Source organism: Pagrus major, chromosome 8 (assembly GCF_040436345.1).
Source record: "Pagrus major chromosome 8, Pma_NU_1.0".
Lineage (NCBI taxonomy): Eukaryota > Metazoa > Chordata > Actinopteri > Spariformes > Sparidae > Pagrus > Pagrus major.
The window spans coordinates 30,674,848-30,695,769 of NC_133222.1; the positions used below are offsets into that span (position 1 = coordinate 30,674,848).

General features: G+C 40.9%; 1 protein-coding gene across 1 annotated transcript in view; it reads left to right on the forward strand.

Moving 5' to 3' along the window:
- tmtc2b (transmembrane O-mannosyltransferase targeting cadherins 2b) overlaps positions 1 to 20,922 on the forward strand; it is a 103,538-nt gene that overhangs the window by 54,195 nt on the left and 28,421 nt on the right. Inside the window, exons 3-6 of the mRNA XM_073472648.1 lie at positions 14,000 to 14,846; positions 17,251 to 17,365; positions 17,889 to 17,974; positions 19,716 to 19,900. Of these exons, the coding sequence (XP_073328749.1) occupies positions 14,000 to 14,846; positions 17,251 to 17,365; positions 17,889 to 17,974; positions 19,716 to 19,900 (1,233 nt within the window). The remainder of the gene's footprint in view (positions 1 to 13,999; positions 14,847 to 17,250; positions 17,366 to 17,888; positions 17,975 to 19,715; positions 19,901 to 20,922) is intronic.

Genomic DNA, 20,922 nt, shown 5'->3' on the forward strand with positions numbered 1-20,922 from the left:
AAAAGGACGAATATAAAAACTGGAATAGCTCAAAGCCTCGTGACAGGTTTACTGTGCACGCGGGAGTTTTTCATGTTAGTTGTTTGTGCGCTTTGTACTGTTAATACGGCCTGTAGGAATCCTAATCAAAACAAGCATAACCAGATATCCAATAAACTCCAAACTGCTGCCAGAATCTTTCAGACGGATAAGAGAAATGAAATCATTCAGATGTGGAATGGGCAAACGGCCTATTTCAACAAACAAGGGAAAGAGAAACAAATGTAGGGATATCTGCAAAAACCACTGCTGCCTCATTTCATCATGTCCTGTAATATCCACAACGGCTCCTGAAGGCAGAGCGGTGTGGTCTATTACCTGAATAGGTTTGGTCCCAGCAGAAATTCCCCGTGTGCGTGTATCTACAAAGGCCTGCTGCAGAGGTCCTATCATCACCGTGGGCACTACCATCTAAGAGGAAGAGGGCTGAAGAGAAACAGAGCACGTGCGATGGAGACAGAGCAATACTGTGCTTAAGAGGAGGCAGAGAGACATTAACGGACAGGGCAGCCAGGGGACAGCGAGAGGGAGAGGGAGAGGGAGAGGGAGAGGGAGAGGGAGAGGGAGAGGGAGAGGGAGAGGGTGTGCCGGAGACATTTCCACTGAGCATTTCTTCTGTTAGATGGCCTGTCGCTCCCCATGAACCATCAGCCACTGGGTGCTCTATTTTAGGATACGCAGAGTAGAGATGGATTCATACCAAGCTGGTGTTACAGCTCTGTAGTAAACACAGGATATGAATCAGTCAGAGAGCTTTCTCTCTGAGCACATGTCAAACCTGCAATAGCACTCACTGCTCAATTTTACTTTTATTTATTTGTTCAGTAACATTTTAGACGTTTATTCTGTATTTAACTGTAGCATGTTCAGAGTTAAGGGCTGAAAGTGCTGCTAAACCTGAAATTATATAAGCTGTCTTGGATTCAGTATACAGCTATGATTCAGAGGCTTTACTCCCTTGTAATTTTATTCTCTTTTTTTTTTTAATACTGTTAGTATTGACATTATTGATCATGTGCCCCATATGTATACAATATGTAGACACAGGGTGTACAGATGTGTTCTCCAAGAAGACACGAGTGTTCAGGACAAGGTTTAGGATCACGACTTGCAGCTTCATAAGTGTCTGTGTGTGTACATATGTATATAACAGAGCCCAGCCCATGTATCATAGATCTGTATCTGCATATACTGTTACAGTATGTTGTCTGTTATGGGCAGATATGAAAGCTCTGTTTTTTACAAAACACAACGCAGAGAAAAATGCTTAGGTAATTTATAATCACAACTATAAATGAAAATCACTATGTCAGTGCACTAATGTCAATCGGACAACAAAGTAAAAGGTGCAATATGTAAAAATTTCAGTTCAAAAACGTTCAAAAGTGTATTACCAACAGAATGTGAAGAAATAAGTCAGTGTATTGTGTTGAAGAGATCTACTTGAGTTAGCATGCTAACCAGCTAGCCCCGGCCCATCCCGTACCAAAGCTCCCTCGCTAGCAGTGTAAACCCCAACACTCCCTTGTTGCCCCTATTTCACAGTCTAGACTGCTAGATGCATGGCTAACTGAGCGAACTAGCTAATGGCAGCTACAGTTGGCAGCAGCTAGCAGTTACTCAGCCCTCTAGTTTTTAAGAGTTTGAATCAAATGGTGGCAAATTCTTACATAATGCACCTTTAATCATGTAACTGTAAAATATCCTGCCTCCAATACAGACTTTGTCAGTGTTTGATGACTACATTTGAGGGATAACTGGAATTTTTTTTTTGTATATATGCATATATAAATACACACAAGCATATATCTTATATACGCATTTAGGCTACACACATCTTACATATGTATATATACATAAAATATGTATCAATTGGAATTTTTTATTCTCTAATATTCCTGCAAAATATGTTTAAAAAATGCAAGAAAAAACTGGTGAAAAGAGGAATTTTGAAAAGGATTTAATAGCTGTTGAAACTGTAACTGGTACAACGGTAGGAAGATAAAGGCTCAATATAAAGTTGATTGATAATTTCTGCTTTGAAACCTGAGAAAAAGTCCATGCGGCGTATGTAATGGTGAGGTTTCAAGGGACATTTGAGGATGTGTCATTACGTCTTGCACAGTCGTCACATGAGGATTGTGAGCGGATCACAGTGCAGATATTGGAATTGCGTATCGATTCAAAATGTCAATGTAATCCATCTTAAACCACAGTAAGTACAGTCGTTATATGAGCGTCGTAATAATGGTGTAGGGAGTGTGTGTGGCTTTTTTAATGGTTATTTTATCAACTAAATCCAGACATGATTTGATGATCAAGAGTTTGTCTCTCCTGTGAGATGAACCAAAGACGACATTTAGCATTCTGAGTTCTTCTGAACTACTTCAAGACTCTTCCACTCACAGTACTTTTTGATTTATCTAATTTCTCAGCCTAACTAAAGTGCCATTTTCAGTCTGATGTTACATTCTCAGATTATATTCTCTTTAATATGTCAAAGCATTAAAGCAAAGTGATGAATGAGCAGCCAGGGAGCTCTCTTGCATCCTAGTGAACTTCAAAATCTTAGTGATTAAACAAACTCATCTCACTGCTGGGCATGTTGCTGCTGCAGCCCCTCAAAGACTGAGAGCTGCTCCTCAGCTCTTTTCCTACTCGTTCCTGCTCTTACACTGCTACCTAATTGCTTTCCAGTCTCTCTTGTTTAGCTGCTGAGTTGCAGTTTTTGTCCTTAAACATTAAGTCGACCGTGTGGACTAAATGGACCCTGGCCCACACCCAATTGCAATTTCTCTTCTGTGACACGTTGGAATGATTATCGCAGCGGTAAAGCGAAGCCACGCGGGACAATCTGCCGGTTGTAAACATCGATGCAAACAGTGGAAAGAATCCTCCTCCGCAAAAGGATCTATAAAAGGAAATTTAACTATTGAGACTCACATTGATGAAATCCTGTGTGATTAAGCCTTTGTTTTGTGAGCAACAAGATGTTAACTCAGCCCAAATAACTGTATTTTGTTGGCTTTGAAACGTTGTTAGAAAAGGTTTGGCGTTGCATCTCACCATCGTGTCTCAGACGGATTGAGTGTTGAACCGAATGGAGACACACAGGTGCTTGATTTCTGTGCCAGCACATGTGGGAATTCTTCTCTCAATCCCCAGATTCATTGGTAATCTGGGAGCGTATTAGTGTAGAATTGAGTTATCATGCCCTTGTGGGAGTTCAAGCCTGTATGGAGACACGTGGAGGCTCACAGACCTACAGAAAGATGTCTGGCAGGCCCAACATTAACAGTCTCTGGGCTTTGTGTTTGATGTCTCGGGCTCTGTCTCTCTGTCTTTTCATCAGTTCTTTCTTCCCTGCCATTCCCTCTTCAGTGCTCTAAATATTTCTGTCTTTGTGGCCATTTTTGATTTACAGTCTTTGCTGAAAACTACAAATTAAAGTAATTTCAAGGTCCTCCAGTGAGTTTTATGATTCCATGATGATTTTATGAGTCTGATCTATGGCACTGTGACTTCACAAATTAAACAGTGCCCTGTTGGTGTTCTGAGTTTATTCTACCTGGTGATTTTCTCTGTGAGCTCCATGATTTTATGTTGTGAAAGTCGTATTCTCTTTTACTTCTAAAAGAGAATACGACTTCTAATGAACTGACAATGATTCATTGTTATTACTTACATATATTGCACTTGTGTTTTTACAGTGTTTAGTTTTATTCACTGAGGAGGATTACTTTATTATTTTTTTGACTTATTTTTTTAGCTGCAAGGATCTCTAATCTGGTCTGTCCACCACTTTGGTCCACACTGCAGTATCTCCAATCACTATTAGATGGATTGCCTTTAACATTTTGACATTAATGTTCCCATCAATTGTAACAACTTTGGCAGTCTTTAAGTTTTCATCTAGCTAAAATTTAAGTTTGTCCATTACTTTGGTTTATGACAAAAAAACTGAAATCTATGACATTCCCATCAGCCTCAGCTGTACTTTACATGCTAATTAGCAAATATTAGCACGCTAACACACTAGAAGGCAAAGAAGGTAAATCTAGTGAACAGTAGCCTAGCTGCGAAACATTAAGGATGTTATTATTAGCACGCTGGCATTAGCATTTAGTTCAACTTATATGTTGTATGTTAAAAAGACAGTAGGGTTAGAATAGAAGTAAGTAAGTACAGAAATGTTAATGCCAGATGTGAAAACAAGTTGGATATGTTTGTTGTGCTTATTAAAAAAGTTGCACTCTAAAGTAATTTTTTGAATTAACTTAATTAAAGCATGAGGAATATTTTCACATGAGTAATTCTCATGAATTACTTTCTTTAAATATTAAATAATTATATTGGTCCAACTCAATGTACTTAAGTTAAACATTAAGTCAGACCAAACCCATGTATATACCGTAAGTTAAATCAACTATAATACATTATGTTGACCCAACATAAGTACATTCAGTTGGACCAATAGAATTGCTTTATGCTGAAAGAAAGCCATTTAATCTTGTAGAAATACTGTCCATTATATTTTAAAGTTCAGTCAAAGAGTTGTCATTCATTTGGAGTGGTGTTTCTGGCCAGATGCTCCACTAAATTCCCAAGCTAGTTGCTAACTGTCTGCCGTTCGGTGCGGAGTAGGTCGTGTACAGTGAGGTTTTACAGCTTTTTTGCTGAAAACAGCTGCCTGCTGCATTTGGAAAGGATGCTATGAAAGTGGTGAGATTGAACCAAAACCGTAAAGTTGTGGGCCGGACGGGAAAACAATGAGCTGAAAGTCACTATAAATCTCTGTAAAGCTGAGCGGAGCGGCAGATTCAGGGGATGATTAACGCCAAGTTCATTATTACCAGGCAAACGACCCCTTTCACCTTGTGCCATTGTTGTCGCTTACATTTGATTACATTTGATTTATCTGTGAAAGAGCATTAAATGTAAAGTTCCACAAGGTAAAAAGTGGAGCGTTATCATCTGATGAGAAGCTCAGACTGGATCTTGACCTTGACTGCTTCATGGCCGACGCTTGTTTCTGCTCTTCGTCATCGTCCCACACCACAAGTCATCTTTTTATATTTGCTGAGCTCCTCTCGTGCTCATTACCAGCCAGTATAAACAGAAACAAATGGCATGCTGTCACTGGGATTTGGTGGTCAACCGTAACATGACACACCAGAGAGCTATTTTCAAAATGCGGTTCGGATAAAAAAATGCAATCGGAGCAATTTTCTACATCCAAAATCTGACATCCCTCTGACAGTATATCTGCTTAGCTGTGGACCCAGCTCTGGCTTTGTGTGTCTCATTCATTCATGTTCTGTAGGAGCTTACCGCCTCTGTAAAACCCTGCAATACAAAAGCTCTGATCTCCCAAATGCATAGTAATGACTAAGAATCCATGCATGGACAGGACTAATCTGGTTTGGATACAACTGGCAGCATCCCTCAGAAACAGTAAATTTTGGTTTATTTTCTTTCGGTATATTCTTTTCCGTTTATCACTGAAGTCCTCGAGGGTCCATGAGCATAAAGCACTTCCCTCAAACCCACATTTCACCCTCCTCTGTAGAGCTTGAATCAGCATCTTGTCACAGCAAATTTGCAGCAGCGGTCACACCGGCTAGTTGGCCCTCGCAGTACAAATAAATATGGGAAACGAAAGACCAGAAATCAGGAACACTCAGTTTATTTTTCAAACAATTACTGTGGTTTCACTCAATAAATATCTCCTCTGAAATGTTAAGGACTCTGAGTCGAAGTTGGTTTTCCATTGTCATTATATTCTTATTGTTTGGTCTGCCTGAAGCTGTTGCCTTTTCCGGATAGGACTTCAGTGTGTACCAACTACTAATGAAGATGAATTTGGAGTTTTTTCATTTTTCCGGGACTTCCAGCTAATGAAATGCGATGCTTGACCTCGATGCAACCGGCAAGTACATCTTGAAAACAACAGAAAACAAGATGGCATTGGTATTTTTCTTACCACTTTGAGTAAATGAGTTGAGTGGTTGCGTGAGTTCAACTTTAGGAGGACAAACTCTCAAGACTTTTGGGAAATATTGTGAGACGCTTTGTTGCTTTTCCATAGCCTACACTTTAACAACTCAGGTTTTAGCAACCGCTAAGAACTTGGCAAACTGCAGGATTTTCCGCTGATTAACTGTTTATGTATCTTTGCCTTAGGCACTCCTTCATCGTCCTGCTTACCTATAACACACTTCTCCATTTAAAGTCTGCCAGAAGTTCAGATTTCATCCCCTCTAGTGACACCGTGAGATCTCTCCTATCCCGTTATAAATCTATCCAGGTCTGATTACCGCTGATGACAAAATAAATGTACGCTGATTATGGCACGGGGAGAGGGAGACCTTCTCTGACCCCTAAACAAGGATCGTCTGGCTTTGGCATGACAAGGAGACATTTTGTGGCATGATTGGGCCATCTCAAATAAGTGTGTTCAAGGGTGAGACGAGCAGGAATGTCGAATGAAGGTTTCAGGGGAAATGTATCCCGTGTTGGTTCAGTGATTATGGTTAATAAAGGCTGACCAAGAGAGCATGAGCTGGCCTGTTTTACGACGTCTCGGTTGGAAATTTTCTTACTCGGATTTATTTGCTTTCGTCACATTTAAATTTCACCTTATTTCACAGTAGGACTCTGGAAATGGGCAGTGACAAAGAGAAAATGTTTTCATATTCAGTTTTGAAATGAATACTGTCAGTGCCTTTCATCATGTTGTGTGTTGCACTTGGTCTCCTTCCCGCTGCCTCCTTTGCAGTCTCCCTCAGCGCTGGAAGCTGCATGTCTTTAAGTCTCTTATCTTTAATGTTTCACAGTCAATAAAAGTCTGCTTTTTTTATCTCCAACCGACTCCTGCTCATCACTGGCCTTCTTCCAGAGCTTCTCGCTCTCCCGGCTCTCTGCTCCGTCTATCCACCAGCCAGATCGACCAGCTGACTCTGTGGGTTTTCTGATGGGTTCAAACAGGTTGAAAGCTTTGATGATTAGCGGTGCGAGGCAGGTCCGCTCTGGAGTTTGACCCGACGGCCTTTTGCACCATGTGGCCTCGCAATCCAGCAGTTGTCCACTTGACTTAAAGTAAACTATCCACAGCAGCTATGAACACTCATTTTTAGAGGGTTATCTGAAGTGATGACAGGACTGATGTAGCTTATCTTAGCTATGTGACAAATTGAGGAATGTGAATTTATTGCATGTGCCTTGAGAGGATTCACAGTCTGATTTGAACATCTGTTCCTACAGTAGACTGTGAGAAATAGTTAAGAGACAGTTCTTGGGTGTTCGGTAACTCTCTGAGACAAGTGAGTGCACCTGTCACCTTTCACCTTTACATTTATCAAAACTCAGTGTTACATTCCCGTTTTACTAGTTTGGCATTTTGGTAGATATGCATTTTCGCTTTCCTGCCAAGTTTTAGATGCGAACATTGATGCTGCTCTCATGTCTGAAGCTAGCTGGGTAGCTTAGCTTAGCACAATGACTGGAAACAGGTAAACAAGCTAGACTCCAGGAGGAACAACAACATGATTTTGTACAATTGAAATTAGCAATGTAAAACATGTTAATTAATTAGCTTTAGAGGTGCTGTTGAGCTGAATTTGTTTCTTTTGGACAGAGCCAAAGTAGGCATTTCCCTACTTCCTCTCTTTGTGCATAGCTAAGCTAACTAGCTGCTGGCTTTTGCCCCATATTTATTCAAAAGGGGCTGTGTGTGTACCCAGGGAATAGAGTACTTTCTCCAGACTAATTAATTAATAGTTTGGCATTTTGAGAATATGCTTATTTTACTTTCCTGCCAAGTGATAGATGAGAACATTGACACTACTTTCATATCTGTACAGGAAATATGAAGCTAGCTATGAAGTTAGCTTTGCTTAGCACAATGACTGGAAACACAGAAACAAGGTAGATTCCAGAAAGTTACCACCATGTTGGATTGACAACATGTTGTTTTTACACTTCCATTTTTGTACAGATGAAATTAGCAATGTAAAACATGATAATTAATTAGCTTTAGAGGTATTGATGAGCAGATTTTGCTACTTTTGGACAGAGCCAAACTAGCCATTTCTCTACCTCCTGTCTTTTCTGCTAAGCTAAGCTATTTTGCTGCTTGCTTTAGCTCCATATTTATCAAACTCCCTTCATCAGACCAAGTTAGCATATTTCCCCATCTGCAAATTTAGCCGTTGGAAAATTTTCCCCAATTTATTTCTGTTATTCTGCCATGAAATTGGCCAAAACAACAAAACAACAATATTGTGTGAGGACAAATTGTCAGGCATGAGCTTAATCACATTTTGAAAGCATGAGCCAGCTGGTGGTAATCCATAACATGTTGTTAGGAAGTGAAATAGTCGGGCTCTTATCTTGTCTTGCCCGCTTACTATCAGGTTCTTTACTGTCTCTAAGGACGGGAGCACAACAGCTGCAGCTGATAACAAAGACAAAAGATAGGTGGTGAATTTGTGGTTCATCAGCCACGAGCTTGATTAGTTGATCCAGCAGTCAGGGAACAAGGACACCGGTCGAGAAAATGTCCATCCATCAAACCTGTAGAAAGATTTATGCAGACTTGGATCTGCTGTTCTTTCCAAAATTGAGCGTTTTCTCTTCGCGTGTGCACGTGTGTGTGTGTGCAGGCTTTGAAGGTGGCTTAACTCTCAGATTGGTACCCTGAGCTCATTTTCACTTTCATTACGAGTCCATCAATGTGAAGCAGGATCTTGATGAAAGGCCCTTTGCAGACAATTGATCTCAGTAATGATGAAGAGGAGGGGATAGGTCGGACACGCCACTTCTTCTTTCACAGGAATTTCTCCCCGGTGCTCGCTGTAGTGTGAGCCAGTCACGGCATCGCAGTTTGATGGGCTAGTTAGATGTGTCATGCGATGGATTGTTCTTAAAACGCTCTTGAAAAATGGTATGGTGTGCGTCAGCCAATTATGCAGAATAGGCTGTGTGTGTATGTACCCAGGGAATAGGGTACTTTCTCCAAACTAATTAATTAAATTTCTCTCTGAGCTCTTTTTACTTTATTTTGCTTCTTTTCACATCACCACAGCGGACGTTTAGAAAAAAAAAACTTTTAGATTGAGTTTTCTTCTCAGTCAATTCAACCTAATCAAAGTGTGGTGGAGTAAAAAGACAGGCACAGGCACAAATGGGGATTCAGTAATTGGCCTGTTTTGCATTTCATCTCCAAGGATATTTTATTCACACGCTTTCCTTATAAAGGCTAAATTGTTTCAATTCTGAACTGATTGCGCTTGAAACACAAAAGGGAAGAAAAAAGCACTGCCCTCATGCCTCCTACAGGGTTGTGCTAAACCACTTATTTCAAACTAAACTGGATTATAGACAAAAGACACAAAGCTGGAATGCTTTGGTTTTCCTGCATAATAGAGCCACAGCACCCGGGGAGCCGTTGCCTGGCTGGTAATTGAACTTATGTTTTTGAATGGTAGACATATTAACCGCAGGCATATTAGGGAGGATGCATATGTTTGTTTAAGAGATAATCGACTTCGGGCTCATGTCGTCCCCCCAGTAATGTGTCCTCCAGAACATCTCTCGAGCGCTTCCTGTTTGCTTCTTCCTTATACACTTCTTTGCTTTCACATTTATTTTTCTTAGAAAGTCAGCGCAGTTGGCAAAGTAGGCCAAGAGGAGGAGCAGCGGGGTTACGACTGTGTGCTGAAGTGCAATCAAAGGATTGTTTTATGTTCTCAATGCTGCTCAAAGACTTTATTCTGAAAGACAGAAAAATGGAAATCTCGAAGTGCAAGTGCAGCAAAAGAATGTAAATGAAACTCCTCAGGATAGACATATGGATGTGGTTAAGGTGGTGGTGTCTGAGTGTGTGCTGCGTCTGGGAAGAGTCAGGATGACATATCTGTTTGTAGCAGAGCCAGCTATGAGTATGTATGGGAGTGGCTGGCATCAGCACTTAAAGGGCTTCAGAGGTGTATACACAAAAACATGAAACGTGTACCTAACCGTTGCCCTACTGACGGTGGTCTCATCACAGCAGGAGCAAAGAATCAAAGCTTCTGCAAAAATCAGCCATAAACAGCACAGAAATTTACTCTGAGGTGATCTGGGTGTTGTCTCCTTATACTGTAACACTTAATTTTCGATGACCTGCTCGCTCCAAAAATAGAAGAAGCCTTTCTTCTAGTATCTCCTCATGAGTAAACTCTCAGGTGGTGTCTCATAAACTCGTGCCTGGGCCAGAGAGGCGACTTAAGAGCCTTGTGAATCCAAGCTGGATCTCCCCGAAGCAGAGATTGAGATGTATTAACACCGCTCAGCAAGTCGGAAAAGTCAGCACCAAGTACAGCCCCCGGGCCTCACAGACCACTTCAGTCTACTTCATTTCTTTGTAGAGTTTCTGCTCACCTGCTTAGATTAAAGAGCGGCCACGGGACCTCTGCTTCTCCGCTACAGTGATTTTTAGGGATTGACTCCAAGTGCACGATGAAATGTGGTGTGTGAGATTTGAAGAGGATGATCTCCATATATCCATCCATCCATCCATTCATCCATCAAAAGAGTTCATGTGAAGTTCAGATGGCAGATTTTTAGTTTGAGCTGTTGGAGGGAGTGTTACTTTTGAGGGACTGTAAGTAGCTACTTTTTCTGTTATGCATATTTTTAATTTGTCCACCCATGCCTGAACATGCCTGATATTTTGTGAAATATCACTTACAGGGTTAGATGAGAGGATTAATACCATTCTTAGGTCTGTACCAGGGCTGGGTGGTATGGACTTCAAATAATATCAGGATATTTTTAGGCTGTATTGCAAGACACAATATATATCTCGATATTTTGAAATGTACTCAAAAGCACTTCAGAAATGCTAGGACTGAGCTGCAAAATCAAATATTTCATATTTTTGATCGAATGCTCGATATTGGTACTTTCACAAAATAGTAACGCAATGAGATTTTTGATAAATAATCATCACCAATGTAGATATAATGACAGAGTGGGTAAAGGCAAGTAGAAGAGTTTGGTAAGTTTAGAAAATTGTATAATTTACGGTATATAGTCACATATCACGATAACGATATACTGTATATCGTATACTGTATATTGCCCAGCCCTAGTCTGTACAATAAACAGTATGAAGGTACATACAACAGGCAGTTAGCTTAGCTTAGCACGCAAGAGTGGCAACGAGGGAAACGACTAGTTTGGTTCCGTCCAAAGACGTCAAAATCTACTTACCAGCACATTTAAAGCTCACAGATTAACACATCGCTCCTTGTTTGTTAGAATAGAATACAAAATGTCACATTGTGGTTTTACAGTGTGTTATATGCCAGACTTTCTTACACTAATGGTTAGCAAACTTAACATAACCGGATGCTAGCTGTAGTTCCATATTTCTCATACAGACATGAGTGGTATCAAACTTCCCGTCTGACTCTCAGCAAGAATGTTTTTTGAAAAATAATGAACTACTCTTTTAACCTTTATAAAAGCATCTGTCTCATCTGGTTGTTATGGTTGTGTTTGCTTTTGTGGTGAATCCCACAATCAGCAGGAACAGCGAGGCTACACTGGTCTGTCACTTAAGGCCTAATTAAAATGATGCATAGACATGGTCTTAACCTTTGTTCGTCAGGAAGCGGGCTTATTTACATCTTTTTTTTTACCGGACCATTTGAACATAATTCTCGCTTCATGACCCATGTGCTTTCTGTTCTAGCCCTGGCACAGTTGCAGTCACTCACATTGGGTTTTCACATGGCAAAACCCTGTTTTAGTGCCACGTTTGGAGCCATGTTATCAGTCGTATCTGTATAGAATAACAGATGGTAGTACTTTTTTAGTTATTTTTAATAAGATTGCGATAATGATGATTGTTTGGCATAGACTCCAGTGTTTGATATCCAGTTGCCTGGCTGTGGTCGTTTTTATGTTCGAGCAATCATTGACACAGTGGGTTTCCAGCTAAAGTAGGTTCATTATGGCTGAATAATTGAAATGGCTGATCCATTAAGCCCCTGCACGGCACCTTGACTTTATACTCTTAATTGAGTGTTATTTAACAGCATCTGTTGCTATTTCTCATCATTCTAGCCTCCTTTATATTCATACTACATATATACTATATACTATATAAAATAGCTCACTGTGTCCTGTCTACATGTGGGATTCATGAGGAGCTGACTGTATCACCTTTGGCAGTTGCTCAGACTAATGAGAAATGGTGATATGGATTGACACGTTGACCTTTTGTTGCCAAGCGACTGAATAACTTCTTCAGCAGTGGCATATCTTCATGAAATACCGAAGCACTACGGGTTGTTGTCAGGTCTTCCTCATAGCTTTTGACAGAGCTGACCTTATGGATGTTGTTTCCTCATGTAAATGTAATATTTAAAAAAAACAAAAAAAAACCCTGCTGTGAATATTGTATACCGATATTCAGCCACACTTGGTGCTCTAGTAACTACTCAAGATAGTACTGCTTTACATGTTGCATCTTATTGCGTTGCATTTCAGTTATTTTATTGCACCGCAGTAAGAATTGCAATTGATTGTTTGCATATCAGTTTCATGATGTTGACTGCTGTGTTTCCAGTCTCCTTTCCTGTGAGGAGGAGGGTTGGGCTGCAGCTCTTTGCATTAGTGGTGATGATGAGCAGACAACAAAGCTTTTCCCCTGCAGTCAGACGTCCCCAGAGGTTACTGAAGCCTCTCATCACGGATGAGATCTGTAAATGACAATGGGCAGGCGAGGAAATCAATAGTACGCCCCGAAATCAGTGGTGTTATGACGTTTATGATCACAGATGAGACATGCTCATGGCCTTTGGCGTGTGGGGATGGAGAAAGATCACAGTCACTGAAGCAAAGGTACTGTGAGGTTAGCCTGTGTTTCCTTGGGTTTAAGTTTAAATAATGAAAAGGATTCCATCTCGGCCCTGGAGTTTTAGATTCAGACTGCTGAGAGTAATGCAACAAGCCACTGGTGCATAGTTCATTTATTGATTGTCTACTTTTTGTTGTATTCTGTAGTGTTGAATTTTTTTACATTCTTGAGGCAAAGTACAAGTTAATACTGCAGGAAACAAGTGGACATGGCTGTGCTGAATCTAGAAAAAGTTGTAAATGTGGTTGCTTGGTTGGATTTCCAACATGAACGCAATAAGACAGGTCAGTTGGTCCTAACACTGGAACATGCTTGCGGGGAAATATGTCCAGTCATTTTTCAAAGCTCTGCCAGCAAAAGTATTAAACAACCAAACACACTATAAATATTTCATAAGCGGTTCCCCACAGCATTCGGGAAAGTGTTTAATAATAAGTCTGGATTTTGATGAATGGAGTTCATATAGTTGTGTTTGTTTTGATATGTCTGTGGAGGCCATGGAGGAAAGAACTGAGCATGAATAGAAAGCTATTATGTAAGGTCACCTTCATTTATAAACAATGAAGGGATTGACTCAGTGTGAATGAGCTGGCTTCAATAAAAGTTAGTGTTCCGCTTCTTGTTCGGTTGAGAAAGTGGTTTAAAGAGTCGAGAAGAAAAAAGATATAGATGGCAGTGAACTGATTTGCGTAAACAAAACTTTTTCATGAAAAGGCATAAAAACTTCTCTACAAAGTCAACACTTTGTAAATTGTCATTCAGACTCATTTTGTTCCAGATGGCTTCGTGCAGCTGCTCTGTGGAGGCTGTGTAGTAGTCATTTTATTCCTGAGAGGTGAAGTGATGTAAGATCAGGCGCTCCTTTGATCAATCCCTAACCTTGGTCAGAGTGAATATAACGATCCAAGAGTCATAAATATTACAACCATCCGGAAAACTAGCTTTGGCTTGATGCTCTCATATGTGCAGTATATTTTCTCCAACAATCTTTCTTTTCCCTCACAGTGGATTGAGGATCTGATCCCTGTTTCTGTTTTCTTTGTCTTCCAGAGAAAGAACGTCCACCTGCTGCTGAATGTATTTTTGCTGGCAGCCTGGGGAGCCATCCTGTTGGCCTGCCGCTTCTACTGGATGGGTAACAAACCCCCAAACTTCTCCAACTCTGACAACCCGGCGGCCGACGCGCCCTCGCTCCTCACCAGGGTGCTTACCTTTTTCTACCTGCCTGCCATCAACTTTTGGCTCCTCCTTTGCCCGGACAGGCTCAGCTTTGACTGGTCAATGGACGCCCTGCCGTTGATCAGGAGCCTTGCTGATTGGAGGAACTTTCATACGGTCGCCTTCTACCTTGGATTGCTCTTGCTGGCTTGGTTCAGCCTGATGACGCACCATACAACTAAGGGCAAGGACACCAACGGCAAAGCGCATCATTACACCAATGGCAAAAATGGGAACACGAATGGACACAGTTACCAATATAACAATCATGAACATGTGAACAATTCCCACACAGATGCTCATATTAATAGTGCACAAAATGGTACCAAAAAGCACTATGAGAGCAGGACTCCACTGCCCACCACTGAAAATGTCGTGGTGTTCTCCCTTGGCCTGTTGGCTATCCCCTTCCTCCCTGCCACAAACCTGTTTTTCTATGTGGGCTTTGTGATAGCAGAGAGAGTACTGTACATCCCCAGCATGGGCTTCTGCTTGCTGGTGGCAGTGGGGATGAGGTCCCTTTACGTCCGTCTGCGACGCAGGTCCTCCAGGGCTGTGTTGGTGTACTGCAGCGCCGCCCTGGTTCTGCTATTTGGGGTCAAAACTGTTCTGAGGAACCGGGACTGGCAGAATGAGGAGATGCTCTACAAGTCAGGGATTTATGTCAATCCTGCTAAAGGTAACACCCAACACATGCACCGCATGCACTGTTACACGCACCAAATCCTCTTTCATCCATCATATTTGGTTGTCTGAGTAGTGAGCGAGCTTTTAGGCAAGGTTTAGAACTACTGCCGCCATGAATAATTCAAAGTAAAGCTGCTTCAACATGTCTTCTCTCCATCACTCAGCCTTACCACTGAATATACAAGCTCTCATGACTAGAACTCTATGCCCCAGAAGCAAAATTAAACTGGTGTGGGTTGTAACCAGTCAAGGCTAAAAGCACATAATTTTGCTGTTGTTCTATCTCTTCATCGCACATGTTTTATACCCAGCATGCAATCTGTTTAATGACACCAGATGCCCTGTCTTACTTGGAAGGGCACCATCTCCCGTCTCTGACTGGCACCTTTAACAGCAGATAAAATATTCAGTAGCCTTCACAGTCAAGGTCATCAGACACAGATTCCCATCCAGAGCAAAGTTCTGAGGAGGGAAAGCAGGGCAGGGTACTCGCAAGGCAACAGCGGGACACGTTGTGTTAGCTAATTTCCCTTTCAGATTCAGCAGCAGAGCTGAGGCATGACAGCTGTTTGTTTTGGCAGGCCATCAGCCGAACAGAGCAGCGGCAATGTCCTCGACTCACATTCATTATGGCTAATATGAGATTTGAACAGAGCCCAGCCTCAAACACAGACACTCAACGGATGCTCTGGACTGTGAAATTTCAGAATGCACAACTCTTTGCTGTAAAAGAAACGTCATGAATGAACTCGTGCACTAGCGGACGCACAGTTGAAGGCAGCTTTGGGTTGTTTTTCTGCTTGTTTATACGAGTCGTCTTCTAGGATTTCATAGATGTTATGATTTTCAACAACTGCAGTCTGTCTGTAAACACATTGCTTAAAGGCACACTGCATATTTTAGCACTTCAGACACTTATCTGCAAAAGCAGCATGAGCCAAGGCTTTGTATTCCTATTTGATATACCAAGTGGAAAAACAACATCTTTAAACATACTATTCTGAAACTTAAACTGGCAATAGACGACTTTTCTGCTTCAATGTATCATTATGAAGTAAATGTTGATTGCACAGTGTAATTGATATAGAATAATAGAACCATATGCGTTACTTTGGTTAGCTTTAAACCTCGATATCACTACAATTTTGTCTGCCACTGAGAAAAAGAAAGTTAGCAGGTGATCCATTTCTGTTTTAGACTAAGTGACGAGACTTACGTTTTGTCCTGTGTTATTGTTATTTGTGACTCTGAGGAAAACAAAAAAGATGTAAACACTAGGGGAGAAAAGCTGTCTGTTGCCACTTAAAGTAAAATGATACGAAATACTGTCTGCAATACTGTCATGCCAATTATGATGGTAAAGTTCACCCTCGAATCTATTATTACAGTTATACAACAGTTAGCAACAAAATAAAAGATTTCATCAAAATGTATTCATGTGTTTGGGGCAATTCCCTTTCAAAATAAAAAACATATTGCTAGTGTTATCTCTGGTTCCCTGGTCAGACTAATAACTGGAAAACAATCCCCGTCAGTAGATATGTGATGAAAAAATGATTTCTCCATGGACAAATTAGCTACTAAGTCCACAGATTCTATGTTTTTGTAAGCTAGTACCGCCATGGAAGTGGCAAAGTAATATTTTTAGGTTTTTTTAGATGGGCAAGGAGAGCTGTCGTGCCACCTTGATCACGTTCTAAATGTCTAGTTGACCAATAAGATTGCTTGGTCAGAACTTCTTGTTGTATAATTGTGCTGTGTATTCATGCACCATAAATGGCCTCTTTATACCTGTCAGTGTGTCTGTAATTCAGTTGACTTTTTCTGAAGAAATTCATTCTGGTATCGTAATTATTATCATAAAATAACCTTAAAAACACATCAATGATGATATTATGTTATATAGCTACAACCTGGGCTACTATTTTACATCCAATTATTTTCTTTTTATTCAATCACGCCCCTCTACCTCTATTTTTTTACTTTCCACAGTCTCTGCACAAAATGTGCAAAAGCTTTTAGAAACCTTATTTCACCTGTCAATTACTTCACTCTGCCATTCAACAGCACTGCCATTAGCTGTGCAATAGCTCTGCGGTGGTCCTCCTTTCATTCACCGTGGTGCGTATGGCACAAACCTCCCCCGGTGCGTCAGCTCTCTTTACTCCTAATGTCTTCTTGGTATACCAGCTGCAGCAGAACAGCATTTTCTTTAGAGATTAAAAATCACTGAACCCATGTCAGTGAGTGGCTCTGAATAACAAAAGAGAATGATTACTTGACACAGAAATGGCCTCTCCTGCTGCTCCAATCAAAGAGCTTTCTATGAAAGTTGTATTGAAGAAGTTTTTCCTTTTTTTCTGTTCGATTAATCTTTTTCCTTTGTGATCCGTCAGCATGGGGCAACCTTGGAAATGTCCTGAAGAGCCAGGGCAAGATGGACGAGGCTGAACAGGCGTACAGAAATGCCCTGTATTACCGCAGCAACATGGCCGACATGCTGTATAACCTGTGAGTTTGTGTTTTATCATATTTTTTATGCTGTAGTTTACATTTTCTTTATCCTCAATGCTCGTTTGCCTTTTATGTCGTTTAGTATCTGTCTGTGTCAAAGTGTGCCTGTAAGGCTTTCGTGCTTGACTTTCTTCTAAGTGCGTCTCCACTCACGGCTGTTTCAATGACATACGACTGTGTGCGAACAAATGAACGTGTTCTCCGCTTACGTGCGTGCGTCCATTGATCAGAGCTGTTCTCTCAGAGGAAGTGCCTGTTGTCTTGTATTCCCCAGAGTGCTGTCTGTCTGACAGGATTATTAATGATGCTGTTTGAGCCTGAGGGGGAAACGCACAACATCCACAGCCAACACTCGCAGTGTGCTCAAATGTCTGTGGTTTGCTAAGATCTAAATCTCCCTCCTCAGTTTAATCAGCTGCCTGTCTGATCCTGACAGAGGCTTTTTAAGTTTCAGCGTCTCTTCTTTGGAGTTTTTCAAGCTCTAAACTGTCTGTGCTGTCTTGTCTTTTGTCTGTTTCAGTGGTTTGCTGCTGCAGGAGAGCAACAAGTTCTCAGAGGCTCTCCACTACTATAAGCTGGCCATTGGGAGCCGGCCAACTCTGGCTTGTAAGTACAGCTCTTCTTTTTTATTGACAATCTCCAGCTCTTGTGGTTGTGGCTGTGCTGTGTCCAGGCAACAGTGAACACAGGCTGTGGTTATGTGAAGGGAGAGTAATAGGTGGCAAAGGGCAGTGGGTATACGACTGAATTGTGCATTCGAGACAGCTGTCTGACTTGGCTTTCAAAGCCGATTCACGTCAACAGATCAAGCAACTGCATGATGTCATTTATTATGAATTCAGGCCGTGACACTCTTGTTTCATTTCATCCTTCCTTCCTTCACTACATCTACTTCTTTGTGTCAGTTTTTCGACTTTGCTCTTCAATCTTCCTCTCCTGCTTTTGCTGGAAAAAAATATTCCATACAGTGTCATCGTCAGCAGCCTCACTCCCCTGATTAGTACAAATAGCTCGCAATCTTACCTGATCATGCAATAAATTAGCTCCCTATTGTTCCCGGCATCAGTCAATGACAGATAAACAGAGAATCTTAAACGTCCCCTCCTCTTCTTCCCGGATTAATTATAGACCTAATCAAGATCCCGGTTAGACTTGAAAATTTCCATCCAGCGTGCAATTATTCATTCTGTTCCAGCCGATAACAAGGTTAATTAATTACCTTAAGCAGAAGACATGTTGAAAGGAGAGCGAGGATGTGACAGTTAAAGCGTTTTTCAAGGTTACACCATCACTCACTGCCTAATTGGGAGCTAACTCAAGCAAACTGTAGCACAGTTTTATTTGATATGCAGAGCTATACTGTCTGTGATAACGTGCTATTGATTTCTGTCACATTTTCTGCACATAGAAAATCACTTAGGAAGGCTGATGAAGTAGAAAGAAACTTGCTTTTGTCCGTCTGTTTGGTGGGTTTTTTCTTATCTGTTCCGCTTTCAGTGCAAAAGTCTAGTTATTGATCCAGAAGTGCAACACCATGCAGGACAGATAAGACTATGAGGTGTTAAGAATGTATAGTAAAAATAATGTGAGCTTTTGAGATAACACATTCCAAGGACAGAAAAGAGAAGATAACATGTATGTTGAGGGATAAACAGGCCTGTGTGATTCTCAGCCGCCCCCCTCTGACTCGATTATACGTCAGCAGCCGATAGAGGAGCCTTCCAGATTGATCTGTTGTATCAAGTTAATGTATTCCAACAGCCACACTTGATGGGGAGTTGTTTAGAGAGGCAGGTCCACAGAGACTAATTACTCTCACCTACATATTGATCATTTGATGCTGTCTTTGGACACTCAAGAAAAGTTTCGCGAGAATCCAAAGCATACCCCCAGGAACAGTCAAACATACAGTACAGCAAAGATTGTTTCATATTTAAATGATCTTCCTCATCGTTTTAGCACCGTTGATGTCTGTTGCTTCAGGCCAGTGAGAGATGTCAAAGAATCGGCCACTTAGGGAAAATGGTCTGCGCTTCGACAGCCCCAGCTGCAGAAACACAAACATGTCTGTTTAATTACATTGGCTCTTGTCTTCGATGGAGCTCTCAAAGAATCCAAGCAGCAACAAGGTTCTGCTGGAAGAGCCGACCTCCCTTAATAAACACGTACATGAACATTAAATGTCAGTCAGATCAACAGAACAATAAAATACATCACATACAGCAAGGAGGAGGTTGGGATGGGGGAGTAAGCAAATGGTGTCGGCATGAACGTATCTGCAGGTTGTAGTGACCTGAACTTAAGCACTCCTCCCTGAACTGATCTCCATGTTTTGTTTTCCCACCAGCGGCCTACTTGAACACAGGCATCATCCTGATGAACCAGGGTCGTCTAGATGAGTCCAAGCGCACATTCCTGACCTGCGCCGATATCCCAGACGAGAACCTGAAGGACCCCCACGCCCACAAGAGCTCAGTCACCAGCTGCTTGTACAACCTGGGCAAGCTGCTCCACGAGCAGGGACACCAGGAGGTAAAGACCTGATTAGTGTTAAGTTCACGTAATTCCACCAAACATAATTTCATTAAAAGCATCAGTTTACCATAAAGAAATGTATATATCACACTTACAGTAGCTAAGTGCAAAGTTGACCAACTCCCCAATGTGAGCAATGGCTTTGCCTCGTTGTTGAATGAAACCTCACGTACTTATTTTGATCAGTACAACTAAATGTAAGTGTGATAAGCAAGATGATTTGTTGTTGTCAAAAAATGCAGCACATGAATATGACACTCCTTCAAAATACTGTAGCTTTATCATTATAATGTAAACTTTACTCAAAGTTTGAAGTAGAAAATACCTTGACTGAATGTAATACATGCACACAATTAAATCCAGCGAAATGCACATGGTGTTTCTATTATTGTGTAAATACTGTAGGAAGGACAACAAATAGAAACACCTCTCAACAAAATGTAGTCGAGTACAACACCACCTTTGGTAACACTTTATAGTAGCCAGAATATAAATAAATTAATGGTATATTAACGATCATTAAACTTCAGTTAATAATTATTTGACTGTTAACAAACAATGAAATGCTTTATAAACCATGTATTAAACAAGTGTGTATTATAAAGTTGCAACTAATGTTTATAACATTATGTGAAAGGTTAATAAATAATGTGTAGTTGAACCTAAACATTATGTGTGAGCAGCCATTAAACAGTTGCTACTGATGTTTATAAACTTTAACAGTTGTTTAATAAATGGTTTGTAACATTACATTGTAAACAGTGAATTAACTGTTAACTGAAGTTCAGTTGACTATAAATGTACCGTTAATTAATGATGGTTATTATAAAGTGTTACTCTACCTTTAACTTTGAACTCAGTAGTGAACATAGTGTTGAATTTATACGTTACAGACAAGGTCAGCGAATAAAGTGTATTTTGCAACATATCTGTGACACACTCTGTCAGTCAAACAGCTCCACTGCTAACAAGGGAGTCCAGAGAGTGCTCCTTTTCATGCAGGACACGCTGGAAAATGT